The 15,144-nt window shown below is 51.6% G+C and overlaps 1 protein-coding gene across 11 annotated transcripts in view; it reads right to left on the bottom strand.

Annotated features, from left to right (window-relative positions):
- Nucleotides 1-1,214: 1,214 nt before the first annotated feature.
- The window catches only part of ALKBH3 (alkB homolog 3, alpha-ketoglutarate dependent dioxygenase), a 39,251-nt gene continuing 25,321 nt past the window's right edge, over nt 1,215-15,144 (bottom strand). For 6 of the 11 annotated variants that reach the window (XM_070564863.1, XM_008528585.2, XM_008528582.2 and 3 more), the window contains 2 exons: nt 9,021-9,119; nt 4,886-8,248 (listed from right to left, as the gene is read on the bottom strand). In XM_070564863.1, the coding sequence (XP_070420964.1) occupies nt 8,132-8,248; nt 9,021-9,119 (216 nt within the window). In that variant the 3' untranslated portion in view covers nt 4,886-8,131. Of the gene's footprint in view, nt 1,872-4,885; nt 8,249-9,020; nt 9,120-15,144 lie in introns of those variants that run through there. The other 5 variants (XM_070564869.1, XM_070564865.1, XM_070564867.1 and 2 more) reach the window with 1 other exon arrangement.

The raw sequence follows: 15,144 nt of genomic DNA, 5'->3' as shown, positions 1-15,144 counted from the left end.
CCCTCTGCCTGAGGCGGCCCCCGGCCCCGATCTGGGCCCCTCTTCCTCTCTCACCGCCTCTCCTCCAGCTCAGCATTCCCTCCACAAGCCCTGGACACAGACACCCAGGACACGCACTGCTCACGAGCCTTTGGGCTGTCACTGCAGGGCCCTCTTCCCCCTTCTCCAGGTGCCTCCTCCACCATGCAGCCTTCCCTGACCACCACCCCCAATCACACCTCATGTTCCTCCAACTCCAGTCACACTCATTGTCAGGACCCCTGTCTCCCGTTCACCTTGTGACTGAGGTTCTTCAAGTGTGTGTCTTGTTTTCTCAACAAATTACACAAAATAGAACACGATGCTATACTGGCTGAGACGTTCTGAGTGTCTGCTCACCCTGCAGGGTGCGGGACAGGTTCTCCCTCAGGATGAGAAGCTTCAGAGAAGACTGAGCGAGGGGCCTGGCCTATGACGGCTGCTCGAAGCACCGTGTGCATTTCTTACATCTGCTCAGATGCCGCTGGTAGGAGGACAGGTTGGCACAACCCTTCTGGAAAGCCATTTCCACGATGTATTGAAAGCCTTAAAATCATGCATAGCCTTCAGAGTCTGGGCCATAGACCCCACTTCTAGGCATTCACTCGAGGAAACAGTCATAGATGTGCACAGAGGTTAGCCACGGCATGGCTGCACAGGCGGAGGGGCTGTGCATCTGTTTTTCAATTGTAAAATGGGCTTGAAAATAGTGCCTCGTCCACAGGCTCCTGTGACGACTGATAAATCACGAGTTAATATCACAAAACACTTACACAGGGCCTGCCCCCTACTCAGGCTCTATAAAACGTTACCTGTTCTTTTTATTTCTCTGAACTGAGGTCTGGAGGAGGCCCAGTTCTGGGCTCTGAGCTGCACCGCCCGCCTGCATCCCACCATCCGATCCGATTTCCAGAATCAACAGAACACATACTAAGAGCAAAACAAGCCCAACACCAACACTGCTCTAAAGATCCACACAAGGGGACTCGTTACAAAAGGATACAACTACACACAATACTATGCACCGCTCACAACCACGTCAGGGAACAATAATTAATGTCACCCAGCAATGTACGGAAGTGGGAGAAGGCTGATGATGAGTTCAGGATGAAGTTACTTCTTTTTTTTAAGTATAGAAAAAAATACATGGCAAAATGCAAAGAGTTGTCATCTCTGGTTGTAAAGTTACAAATGACTTTCTTTTTTCTTTTTATCTTTCTTTTTAATTTCTTGCAAAGAACACATCCTCCTTTTGTCGTTAGGAATAAAAACCAATTTGAGGAAAGAAAATAAAAGCCACGCTGGCTTACTGCTATCTGTAAGAGAAGGGCGGTGTCTCCCTTTTATATGTGCCCTACCGCATCTAGTACCTAATCTCTGCATATAAAAGCCCTGGTCTTGGACAGAATTCCAGCCTGGTAATCTCGTCTAATCTTCCAGGCCAGAGCGTACTGGACAGTTTAGAAATGGTCTGCAAGGACAAGGAAGCAACGTGACTGGCGAGGATGCGTGTGAGCCCAGCAACGACCCGCTCGCCTGGCGGGGAGACGTCAAGAACTGACTGGAGGGGGAAGAGGCGGTGCAGCAGGCCAGGGATGGTGCATTAGGGGACCAATTACCTGGGGAGCATGTGGTGAGGCTGCCGAGAGCGAGGTCAGCCTTGACGTGAGGCCACTTTGGCATCTGGGAGCTCCCTCAGCTTGGTCTACAGAACTTCCCAGGAGACGCTTGAGTGCAGCTGGATCTTAATGTGATCAGCCTCACTCGCGCACAATTTTCATTCCGGCCCTCCTCCCAAAAGCCTCTGGGCCTTCCCTCGGCGGCTGCGACAGAGGTGCGGGCACTGGGGGAGCCTGCCAAGAGGAAGGTCAGGGTCACAGGGCCATCCGTCAGCCACAGAGGGATCACCCACCCAGTATGAGGGTTAGGGTTGGGGTTAGCAGGCATATGGAGTGTTCCACTTAAAACAATTGCATCACTAAGCATGTTACTGTCAGGCACATGACATTCATGATCCCAACCCTCACAAGACCCAGGAGAGGCGGCTGCTCCCGTCCATTTCACAGCTGGGGAAACTGAGGCCCGAGGCTGACCAACTGGTCTGAGGTGACTCAGCTAGGAAGGGCAGAGTGGGATTCAGGTCCCAGTCTGCCTGACTCAGCAGACGCTCTGTCCAGGGCTCTGGCAGTAATTCTGACAGATGTGGAGCTGGGGCAGGGGTGGGGTGACATACCTGCTCCCTAATTCCGCCCCAACAGGCAGCACTGTGACTGTAGAAGGGGGCACAGACCCCCTTGCGGAGGTGAATCTGGGCCAGCCTCGCACGAAGCGGTCCAGCTCACTGCCCTCATCAGCTGGGGCAGAGCTGGCCTTGCACTGTTTGCGGCTGGAGGATGCTACCTTGAGCTGTGGCAGGGAGCCCTGCCATTTACTGAGCCGCTGGCTGGTGAGGCTTGGAGACCATCAATACCACTCCTCGGAGGGCTGCCCCATAGGCACTGCGACCTTCTGGGGCTGTCTGCACCTGGTTCCCTCTCGTCACCAGGTTCTACTTTGAGTTGGGGATCTCAGGGGGGGCACAGAACCTCAGCGTGGTGGAAGGAACACTGGCTCAGGCACGTGACCTGGGTCTTCATCCTGGTTCTGCCTCGGATGAGCACTTAACGCCTCTGGGCCTCAGTGTTCTCATCTGTGCAATGGGGACAGTAGTTCCTAACCTACAGCCTCGCAGGACTTTGGGAGACAAGGGAAGGCGTGCTCCCGAGTTCACTAGCTCTCTTCTCTGGCCCCCTCCTCCCAGACAGGGCAGGAGGATAATGGAGGAGGCAGACTGGGCCAGGGCGGGGACCCCCATTGACGTGGACCTCTAAGCCAGCTGTCTTCCTTTCCCTTTCACTGCAGGTGAACAGAAGCTAAAAGCCAACATTGGAGAGAGGGTGCAGAAGGAAATGGGTGGCTAATCTTTTGATGCATTTTCAAAGGCGACATTCCAGAAAGTTTCCTCTAACCAACAAGGGCAGGAAGGAGACACTTCTGTAGGGCTCCCCTCCTCTTCCTGACTCTCCCGAGTCCCCCTGGCCGGTCCCAGCAGTCTGAATATGCCTGGACCAGAGGCAGGGCCCGCCAGGGCATCCTTCATCCACCGGTCCCACAAACACTCTGTGGGCAGGTGGACGCGGCCCTCAAGCAGAGTCACCTTCGGAGGGTACGGATTCCCCTCCTAGACAGTGCCCCCACGCCCACTCTCCAGGTGGAGGAGGAGGGCAGGAGGCGGCGCTCAGAGGCTCAGATTCTGCCGTCGGAGCGCCCCCCCACGGCAGCCTCTGGGAGGGCGAGGCAGCCCCTCCGTGCCCACCTCTAACTGCCGCAGGACTGGCTTCACCAGATCCAGCGCTGCGCTCGCCTTCTCGGCGGCCTGTGGATCATCGCAGGCGCTGGCGGCAGCGTTGTCACAGCGCGCCCGCCCACCCCTTCCTGCAGTGGGCGGCTAATTGCAGCCTGATCACGCGGCCCCCGCAGCCCCGCGCCGGGCGCCACTTCCTCCTGCCTCCCGCCCCTCGGGGAGAAGCTCCCAGGCTTCCGAGTCTCTGCCGGCTGCTTCCCCGTGAACAGCTGAGAAAGTGCAGTCCCTCCAGCCCCAGGAGACTCTGGCTGCGGCCGCCCCTCACCGCCTGGGGCCCAGGGACCCCACCAAATGCCTGCCAACAAGTAACCCCGCAGGGCTCCCAGCCCGCCTGGGACACTTGATCTTAGGATCGGATCAATCCTCCAGGTACCTCAATGTCCTCATCTGTTTAAAAAAACCAGCACCCACCTCACTGGGTTGCTTTGGGCAATAAATCAGATTATACATGTAATAGGCCCAAGAGAGTGAATGCCCTACCTCCTGGCTTTCACCTTCCCTTCCCCATCAGAGACCTAGAATTTGTGTCTGGAGTTACCAGCTTGTGGGCTCAGAGGCCAGGATCCTGCCTGAGCACGTCCACATGAGAACAGGGACTGTCCCTGGGTATCCAGGGAGTGTGACATCACCGTTAGGATGAGGGAGAGTGACAGCATAGAAATAATTATAACGGCAACGCTGTCCCACATAGCTTGGTCAGCTCCAAGTTGCCTCATTTGAAAAAAAAAGTCTTCTGGGCAGTATCTCTATTTACAGAGGGACTGCCTCATTTCTCCTGTTTTCCCACACCCCTCTGACACGGCCCCCCGAGCAGCTTCAAGAGTACAAACTAGCCCAGCCCCACAATGGCTCTGTTCACAGGCTGGGGAAAGCTTTCTTTTTTAGGAAGATTAGCCCTGAGCTAACATCTGCTGCCAGTCCTCCTGTTTTTGCTGAGGAAGACTGGGCCTGAGCTAACATCCGTGCCCATCTTCCTCTACTTTATATGTGGGACGCCTGCCACAGCATGGCTTGCCAAGCAGTGCCATGTCCGCACCCGGGCTCTGGACCAGTGAACCCCAGGCCGCTGAAGTGGAACGTGTGAACTTAACCACTGTGCCACCGGCCCGCCCCTGGGAAAGGCTTTTATAATTCGGTGCAGCAGTACCAAACCAGCTGGAAAAGGCACCCATAGTCCGTGCTCCACGCTAATAAATAAACATCAACACCATTTCCCTGTTGACCCCAGACACAGGAGGCCTCATATCTGAGAATGGATCCCAGCAGCACACAACAGACAGGGTCTCCTGTGGAGGGTCCTTCCAAAGAGAAAATAGGAGAGGGGAGGGGGCAGCTGTAGGCTGGGTCCTCGGAGGAGAGCATGAGGGTGGCACCATGTGCAAGAGGTAAACAAGCAGCATGCAGCACTATGGGAACGCGTGGCTTTCTCAAAGGCGGCGCTAATAAAGCAATTGGGACTTCAGATTCAACACTACATGTGTTTATGACCAGAAAAGGCAAAGTGGGTCTCAGATATTCTGCAGCCAAGTGAAAGCAGCCAGAACTCCAAGAACTATTCCCCGCAGGGCAGGGCCCGGCATGTGTCAAGGCTTTCTCTGAAGCCCTCCAGCTGGAGCGTGCTGCTCTCGCAGCGCCCACTCAACTCTTCTGGGGTTGTCAAGACACAATGCCACTTACTGACCAGGTCCACGGACCTGCCACCCCCCAGGGAAGGGTCATATCAGGCATGAAGGCAGCAGGGAGGGAGTGCCTCACGGCAACGGCACGTACAGGAGCTGGGACCCAAACTTATTAGGAGTCATCGATGCCACCAGGGTTAGTGGTTCAGTTGAGGACAATGTGGACCCTGATTTCGATCCTGGGGACACAATCGATGCAAGGGATCACACTGTTCCGACTCGTGCTTTCAGGCCTGTTGCTGTTGTCAGGACATTCTTCGTGTGCAGCCTGCCCTGTTTCTTGGGGCTGCTGAGTGGAGTCGTGGTGTCGGCAAGTACAGTGCAGCCTGATGCGGAGTCTGGGCATCATTCAGTCCCCAGATGTCCTCACACGTAAGAGGGGAGGGGCCGCCGTCTGCCTCTGGACGCCTGCTTGCATATGGTCAGGAATGCTGTTCTCGGCTGCTTGCCGGGAAGGTTGGATGAGAATCTGTCCCCCAAAATGAGCTTCCCCAGTAAAAACGGCCAATTACTAGTCCAGTTGGCAGCAGTTTCTGACGGGGAGATGCTAATGTTGATTAAGGAGAGAGGGGGCGTCGGTGCCCGCCCTGATGCACAGGAAAGCCGGGGAACAAACCAGGCAGCGTGGGAGTCAGCGCTGCCGGAGCACCGGGGTGAGCTGGGTGGCCAGCTCTGCAGGAGCAAGCCGGAGGCTCAGGGTCCTGGGGAAGCCCAGTAGGCTATTCCGCCTAAATTCAGCACGAGCGAGGAAAAAGCACACCATTTAGGGATTAGCCTGTGGTTTGAATTCTGCTTCTGGCGCTTAACTCCTGTCCTCCTGGAAACCTCCTGCCCGGTCTCCACAACCGGAACAGTCTCTCCTTCTTGGAAGGCTGCAGGGAGATGAGCGACTATGCAGAAAGAGCTCCCAGCACAGCGCCTGGCAGGTTATTCCAGCTCAAACAAAGGGCAGCTACAACACGAAACCTGTTTTTCTTTGCACTACAGCGCTTAGAGTCGCTTCTTCCGCTTTGTAAGTAATGTTGGCAAAAATAGCCTCACTCCTCATTCCTAATTAAGAGCTATGGCCAGGAGAACACAGCAACAGGCTGTGTGGTCCCTGAGCATGGCTGTCCTTCACCAGGGCCTGGAACGCCTGTCCAGTCCTAAACCCTGCACTTTCACCCCGTGGCAAGTACTTACTCGACACTTCAGAAGGGACATTATCTTAGTGATGACAGTTGTGCTATTTGACAGCAAGAAACAAAACCTAAGCCTGCGGCGCTCAGATGCAGAAAGCCAGGTGGTGGCCCGAGCAGTGTGCTGCAGGGCAGGGACCCGCGTCCCTGACAGCCGCGGCCGCCATGAACAAGAGGATCACGGCGGCGGCCGACGTTGGGGGAGACGTGACCCAGCCTCAGGAGGGATGTGGCAAGACCGCAGCCATCTGCCCATTCTCTCCTCCGTGGGAATGCAAGAGGAATTTCCCAATGCCGTCCATCAAACTCATAACCAAAACTGGCTGTACCCCCCGCCCCGGCTGGGTCGTGTTTGTTTTAATAGGGGAAAAGCTCAGAATTAGATAGAGGTTTTATTTTTATGGTGATTCGTATCTTCCTCACAGAAAGGCTTAGTACGATGCTCAGATTTCACGAAGCATTTAGTACTCTTAGAGAAAGGAGCTATACACATGCAACACTGGAAAACAAGAAAAGGACTCCAACACAAGAAGCCAGACGGCTCGTCGGAGGCCACAGCGAGCCAGGCACGGCGTTCCGAGTTCTGGGGAAGAGTCTGCCCAGCCTGTGGCCCTTGACCGCAATCCTGGGGATCATCAATCTTCCAGCACAGAATGGAAACAAGATCAAAAGCAAGAAGGCTCTGTAAGCTTTCCCCACAGGCAGCGAGGGAGAGGCTAACTCTCCTGCCTTGTTTTCATCCATTTCAATCCATTTCCTTTCTTTCTCTCGGGTTTTCCAGGTCTTGGTTTGGAAGTAATCTGGCACACTGCTCCCAAGGCAGGAGGTCAAGAAGATGCGGGCTTTTATGATGCAATAAGGGGCAGCCCCTCTGTTGTTTTGGGAACCCGGGTGACATCATGGACTGACCCCTGAATCTCGGGATCTTGTGTCTAAGAGAACATTGAGTCGGAAGAAAGCCTTAGTCATCGGCTACTGAAGGCTAAAGCGAACACAGCTATTAGGTAACTGAGCCTCTTCCCCGCAGGCCCGCTCCTGCTCCTGTCTGGCCCGGGCTGCAATGCCTCCAGTAACTCTCCAGGGGAAACTATCCATGTGCGACAGCTGTGGCGAGCGGGGCAGCTGCTGCTCTTCAACCTCAAGTTCTCATGACCTCACTCCATTAGTCCTCCCTGTGAGAGGACAGCTTCCTCTTGTGTTACAAGGAGTCCAGGTGGCTGCCTGAAGCTGGCTGGGCCAGAGAAGGCTGCCTTCGCTCTTTACGCCAAGGCCTGTAACCTGTCTGAGTGTGTCTGTCCTGGGCAGACAGACAGGCAGGAGACGCAGTTCAAAAAAGTGCTCCCAGAATCCGCAGCTTCCCGTGACGACGGCGCACAGGCCGAGAAGTCAAGGAGCCGAGGCAGCCTTCCACAAGGCTCTGGGAAACCACCTCTGTTTGGGCTTCAGCAGCTGTCTGCCTACGGAAGGCTCCAGAGCTGCTGACGCATATTTATATCTCCACTGCGCTAAAGTCACAAGGAACAAACACACGCGGATTTGCCCCGGAGGCAAAGTCCATTCATATTTCTCCAAATGAAGCGGGGGAGGGCGGGGGAACACTGCTCACGGACACAATCATCTGTGAGCACAGCCACAGCAGTTTTTAATTTGCCTATAGAAAATATGTGACTTCAAGATATGATTAGGGATTACTGCTCCCACAGTAAAGATAGCAGGACATGAACTGCTGGCTCTCACTTAACAGGACTCCAAGCTGGGGAGCAAGTCCCATCCTCATCTTCCAAACAGCCACAGCACAGGATCAGCTGAGCCAGCCCCTGGAAGCTTCTTCACGGTGGGAGGTCTGCTCCATCTCACGTGGCTTCTCGCAGAGACCTCCCATCAGCGTGCCCTCTCGGGTCTGGATACACGGTCCGAAACGTCAGGTTGATTCTGGGCTCTCTTGAGTGGTACTCTTTGGGCACTCGATGCTAAAGGGAAATATACATAACTCGGACACAAACACACATACTTCACTTCAAGGCCATTTAACACTTATTTATGAGGACACAGGCAGATTTTGATTTTATCCCCCCTTTAATGAGCAGCAACAAGCCCTTTAAAGTCCTGTGGAGAAAGGTCTCCTTCTCTGAAACGAGCCCACACCCACCCTCACGACAACACACCATCCCCCTGGCAGAGAGAGTTTCACCGGTTCTCACTGCTGCTTTTCCTCTCTGCTTCCGGCCTTTTTTCCAAATCTCATAGGAAAACACATACATGGCTGAGACCAAAGAGAGTATGAGATTCCACTTGCATGTTAGGTGTTCTTACATTAATTTTCATACCTTAAAAATGAGCTGGCTTTACAATGGCCTGGCCTACGCTGTGGAGCTGTGCGACCCAATAGGCCAGCCACTGGCCACCTGACGCTACTTAAATCAATTGAAAATTCAGTTCTTCAGCACACCAGCCACATCTCCAGAGACCGCAGTCGGATGTGTCTAGTGGCTACTACACTGGGCTGCATGGATAAAACCATTTCCCTCATCACAGAAAGTGCTATCAGACACGCTGCTGCAGAGGGACATTCCGATTGGCAGTAGCACTGAAACTCTCTGGAAATGTCGTCACTTTATCGCTTCCTGTTCATTAGAAAAGCAAGTTGCTTTTCACCACGTTTACTAGAGAAATGAACATCGTAAGCCAGTCAGGACACCATACCCCGATGAGAGTGAACCCACGTGACATGCACACCCTCACCTGCCAGTCAGCTTGGGTGGCTCCTTCCATGATCAACAGGGTCCCATGATCCAAGGGGATCTTCACTCTCTCCACATACGTGTAGTCTCCGTTCTCCTCCTGGAAAACAGCGTTCATTGCACTGAACTTTTTGCTTGTGTGATCAAGACACAACAGAAGGTGACACAGGTCAGAGAGATGCAAACCTCTACTCAGCCAGACGGCAGGGGTTCTTCCCTGGCTCTGCATGGGCTGCTGTGTGGCCTTAGGCAAGGTGTTTCACCTCTCTGTACCTTAATTTACTGATCTGTAAAGTGGGGATGAGGAGAGTACCTGCCACACAGGGCTGTGCTGAGCCTCAAGTGAAACAGTACGTGTAAGTCACTTGGAGACCGGCACATACTAAGTCTGGTATGAGTGCCAGCTATTATTACTAATATTGTCAGCAGCCGAAACGCAGAGAAATGCAGGCCCATTCTGGCCTACGAAGGAATTAAAAGTCATTTTTACAAGAACTCTTCACATCTGCCTTATGCTGTGACATAGTCAGTGTGGGAAAATGGGCTTTTAAACAAGAGACGGTGTGCTGAGTTCTGATCACCTTGTCATAATCTGTGCTAATCCACTAATCGGTACCTACGTTAAAACTGGTCATGACTCCGCCTATAGGTACTTTGGTATTTTGGAGATATATTCTTGTTTCTTTCCAGAACAGTCAACAGCAAGATTTTCTCAAAGAAGGGAGCCCTGGCTTGACCAGGACAGTGTTGCCAAGCTGAGACTGCCTGTGTAAACCTTTGAGAATGGGTTGCAACTCCTGAACACTTGGGATACAAAGGCCTGGCATTTACAGCACCCTTTCGTCCCGAGAGCTGTCAACTCATGTCCGATGCTGTATGAGGCTTCACAGCACGGCCTGCAAAAGAGCAACAGGTGGTGTCACTCCTTCACAGCTGACAAAGAGGTGCATCAGACAGCTCCCTGCTCACAGCAGCAAAGAGCACGTCGGGAGTGGAGACCAGGACAGCCTGAGCTTCCTCATTTCTTCACCTCCATTCTGGGCAGATCCATCTAGTCATCTGCTTCGATTCCAATGCACGGGCTTACATCCGGGTTACTGCAGGACTGCCTGCACTGAAGCACTGTGTTTATGTTTATTCTTGTAGGGATGCCTCTGAGAACGCAACTGTTTACAATGATTTCCCCCAGGAAAATCACAATCAAAACATAACGAACTTGCATAAACATCTAAGTTGCAGGCCCCAACTCTTGGCAGGGACTTCATCAAGCACAGTCACAACCTTTACAGGCAGAAGAGAGAAGCAATGTTTGAAGGAACTTTTGGTTTCAGTGATTGAGTTTAATGGTCTGCCACCTTTTCTCTTCCAGGCGTAAGTAAGCCCTGAAGCATTTACCTCTGAGCCCTCAGCCAACCAGAGAGCAGCGGGAAGGAGACCCTGCTCTCAGGTGACCCCATTCCATCTCAGAAAAGTAAAAGGTTGCTTTCTGAAATAAGCATTCCAGACAGAGGAGAGGGATATCCTACCGGAGAAAAGCTATCAGAAGGGAGGGCATCGTCCGTGAGATCGGAGGGCCCAAGGCTCCTGGATTGAGTGGTAAAGTCAGTTACCAGACAGAAGTTCAACAGACTTCCTCCACACAATCGGGGATGCCCTGGGCCTGACCCTATAAATCAAGCACAGACACAAGGACAGCAGCGTGAAATGAGGGAGAGAGGAAACACACTTCACCACAACATGAAGACGATCCTGGGTCGAGGACCTCACAGAACATTAAAAACATTACCGGGGAGGAGGGGGTGCTCAGGCCAATGGGAGAGAAGGGGTAAGCCCTGTAATTCTACCTGGGAACGTGAAGCTGGAGCAGATCCAGCCAGTGAAGGAGAATTCCAAATGCAGGAGGGAACTACCACCACGGATGCAAAGTGACGTTTGACAGATCCACACTTCCCATAACGTTCCTAAGAGCCGACGTTTTCAAATGGGAGAAACACTCAGGTTGGTTTCAAACATATTACATCCAATATAAACATCAGTGGTACCAAAAAGCAGAGAGGGTGAGCCTCCACGCAGAGGAAGCTGCTCTAATCAGTGCCCGCAGGAGCCTGCGGGGCACAGGGCACCCTCTGAGCCAGGTGATGTCATGACTCTGCTGGTGGCCATTTGTTCCTTCCTGCGCCCTTGGCTTGGAAAGGGTACTCCTGATTTGCAGGAGGCAGACAGGAGAGAGGGAAGGCCTCCTCCCCCGGCAGCACCGAGCTCACAAACGCTGCCTTCCTCCGCAGGCCGGAGTGCCCACAGCCGCAGAGCCGCCCCTGGACTCAAGCAGGATGCACTTTTTCCACCGAGGAAGCGGCAGAAGGCCAGAGGAGCTCACGTGGCGGAGCATAAGGCTCGAGCTGATGAACGGATAAGGCCAGTGGAAGCACAGGCCAGGCTGTTTGGGGGGGCGTTCACAGCCATCAAGCATGGCTGAGTTACCAAACACGTCTCCAACTCTTTTGGTTTACTCTGGTCTTTCGTCTTTCTTCCAAACAAAACGAAACAAGAACACATCCCGACAGAAACCACAGCTTAGGATACAATTTCCCACCCCTGACCCCAGTTAAACAGCAGAGCTCAGGGCCACAGTCAGTCTATGGGGGGGGGGGGGCGGTTGTTGTCGATGTTCTTGGTGTTCCACACACCTGAAACCTCTCAAGTAGAGAGAAAAAGCAAAAAATATACCTTTTTAAATGAATGCTGATCAACATTTCCATTCCCTCCCCAACCACAGCCAGTTCACCTGAATGCTTGAGTATGATTTCCAAGGCACGCCCGACCTTCCCGGAGCGCCCCAACTCACCTCCGCCTCCCCAGACAGCAGCCTATTCAGTTTCTTTCAGAAAAACGCTATTTAGGAATCAAATACGGGTGTATTTATTAAGTCATTACTAACCACCCAACAGACAGGAAATCTAAACATTTTTCTTCTCATTGGAAAGGTAACTTCACACTCTATGAGATCTATGTAGATTTTTCACTTAATCGTTCCTTTCTTATCCTAAAAAGGTGTCTTAGAAATTACAACCATTGATGCTTGAATATCATCACAGCGTACTTTTTCTTTCTACTATAAACGTAGACTAAGTTCGCTGGAGTAAATGACACCCCTGTAATTCCTTGTTCTCTGTCTGCCCTCCTGCTCTCTGATAAACTCCAGGAGGCAGGGACACTGTTGTCTTGCTCTTTAGAAATATGCTCAGTGCCTCTCACACATATCAATAAATGTGCGTGGGATGACTGAGGGAAAGCACCAAGAAAATATAAAGACCACCTTTAATCCTACAGAACTCAGACCACACACACACAGGGACTATTCTATCCATACAGTCGTGTACTCTACATGTTTAACGTTATATTGTGAGCTTTTTCTACATCTTAAAGATACATGTTAAAAATACGGTGATATAATATTCCTCTGTATCAACATTTCCTTCCTTCTCTAACTCAGATGTTCCCTGACCACCGCGCATGTCGGGCTCCGTGCCAGCGCTCAGGATGCAGCAGGGAGGCACACGCGGTTGGAGACTGAGTTTTTAATATACCAGTATTACTAAAAAAAAAAAAAAAAAGAAAAAAGAAAAAGCTACTGCAAGTGGACCTTGGGCAAAACATTTCTGAGTAGGTTTCCAGGAAATATTCTTAAAAATGGAATTACTGGATCCAAGGGTATGAACTTTAAGGTTCCTTGATTTACACCAAGTCGCTTTCTTAAGACGGTTGTGGCAATTTATAATTCCATCAGGAAAATGCAACAGTACTGATCTTCTGGCTACATCACTAATACTGACCATTATCAATTGACAAGGATAAAAAAATTAGGGAGAAATGGCAACTCATTCTTCAAACGTAGAGTTCTTGAATGACGACCCCCATTCAACAGTTTTCACATGCCTGTGTGCTGTTGACATTTTTCTGCTGTGAACATGCCCTCTGTCCATTCTTCTACAGGGTGTTAGTGTTTTCCTTATTGATCTATAATGGTAGATAGTAAGATATTCTCCCTTTGTCTGTCATACTTTCTGCTAATATTTTTCTCACTTGGTATTTGCCTTTTCACTGCGTTTATGATATTTAACATAGAGTAGCTCAAAAATTTTTAGAGTCAACTCTACTGACCTTTCTTTGGCTCTCCTTCATGGTTTTTATGCTTAGAAAGTCTTTTCCCATCCTGAGAAAAGTTAAATATACAACTGCCTTTTAGTTAAAAAAACAAAAAGAGTCTACATATTTTAGATTTAACTCTTCAATCCAGCTGGAGTTGGCTTGCAGGCTTCTTTGTGTGTGTGTGTGTGTGTGTGTGTGTGTGTGTGAGGAAGACTGTGGCTGAGCTAACATCTATTTTACGTGGGACACCACCACAGTGTGGCCTGATGAGTACTACTGTCTGCGCCCAGGATATGAACCTGCGAACCCTGGGCCACCAAAGCAGAGCGTGAGAGCTTAACCACTACACGCCCGGGCCAGCCCCAAGGCTTCTTTTTATAACAATCTCCAGGTACCTAACCCGAGGCATTCTGTGGGCCTTTTTCGTTGCACTCACCATGAGGTCCGCTGCTCAGGGGCCAGGCATGTTCGGTACTGTACATACGGTACTGCTCGTTCTCACTACAGTGCTGCAAGGGAGCCCATACTTTCCATCTCATCCCAAGCAAGGGCAGATGGAGGGAAAGCACATTTCTAAGACAAAGGGCTGGCGGGAGGCAGGCAGGGCTAGCATTCGAACGCAGATCTGCCTGGCTCTAACGCCTGTATTCTTTCCACTGTACTGGGCTCTCCAAAGTGATCTCCATTCCTTCCGAAATCCTGTAGTATCTCCTGTCCTAATTATTTGGCACCCTGACTATACTGTAAGGATCACAGACACCAGCAAGTAGCATGAATGAGGGCCATGGGCTGGACGCAATGCAGCGGGGAGTGGGGGCCATGGAGACATGGAGAACACGGGGCCTGCAAACAGGCGGCAGCCACTCTGCAGCTCCAGCTCACTCTTCCCCCAGGATGCCTGATTGCCTGGCTGTTCCAGGGAAGCTGATAAATGGGATTTTGATGTAAAATCTCCTGAGTTATAAATTTGGGCAACTAATTCAGTTTCTTTAAAAACACTGGGCAGTATAAACAAAACAAGTCTGGGACCAGATTGAGCTTAAGAGCTAGCCAACTGCGCTGCTGAGGAGCCCACCACGTGACTCCTTCCTTTATGCCCATGTCCTGTAGTCCTGTCTGGCCAGATGCTCCCAAAGCATCCCAAACAAGGCCAGAGGTCATCTGCTGGGTTTCTTTGATCCCCCTTTGCCATTCCACGTGGTAGTGCCTGATAAAAAGCTCAGGACACATATGCACTTCACCTTCAAGTATCATATTCTTAATCTCAGTGACCCCAGCTCCATCAGAAAAGGCCATTCAAAGCAAAATATGCTTCCAAATTAACGATTTCAGTCAATAATGAGACATTTCATTTCCAAGTCACCTCTGATCCCTTAAATGAGCTACTTACCTAAAAAAAACTTTCCATCTTTTTACAAAGAAGATGCTTATAAAAACAAAACACAAATGAGCAGAAAGGACAAAAAAACAAGGCAGAAGCCTGCTACCGGTCCTCATTTCCCGAGCTCTCAGGAAGCACTTGACACGCAGGAGCTATTATTAGTTTCTGCACTGGAGGCGACAGCAGGCCCTTGAAGCCTGGAGGGGACTGAGGTAATGAGAGTGGAGAGCACGCCTGGGGAGCACGAGACGACTTAGCAGAAGGGTGCAATCGCCCAGGAACAGGGCGGGGCCAACGGAGGCTGGGCATCGAGGATGAGAGGACCGGACAGTCTGGCGAGGAGTCTACATGTTATCCTTTCTTCCAGGAGGAGCCCAGAAAGGCTTCTGAGCTGGAAACACCGTGATGACAGCAGCGAGCCCCATCTTGGCCCTCTGCTCCTCTTTCCCTATTCTCTTGCCCTGAAGGATACTGTGCAATTCCATAGCTGGACATATTATTGCTATTATTAGTTTCAATTCGGCTCAATGAACAGCTGTTGGAGCCAGGCTGGGCAGGGTGCCTTGGCCGCCTCATCTGTACAGTGAGGGTAAGA

This window comes from Equus przewalskii, chromosome 11 (genome assembly GCF_037783145.1).
Source record: "Equus przewalskii isolate Varuska chromosome 11, EquPr2, whole genome shotgun sequence".
Lineage (NCBI taxonomy): Eukaryota > Metazoa > Chordata > Mammalia > Perissodactyla > Equidae > Equus > Equus przewalskii.
Note: the sequence above shows the minus strand (reverse complement) of the source record. Positions and strands in the feature narration are given on the sequence as shown.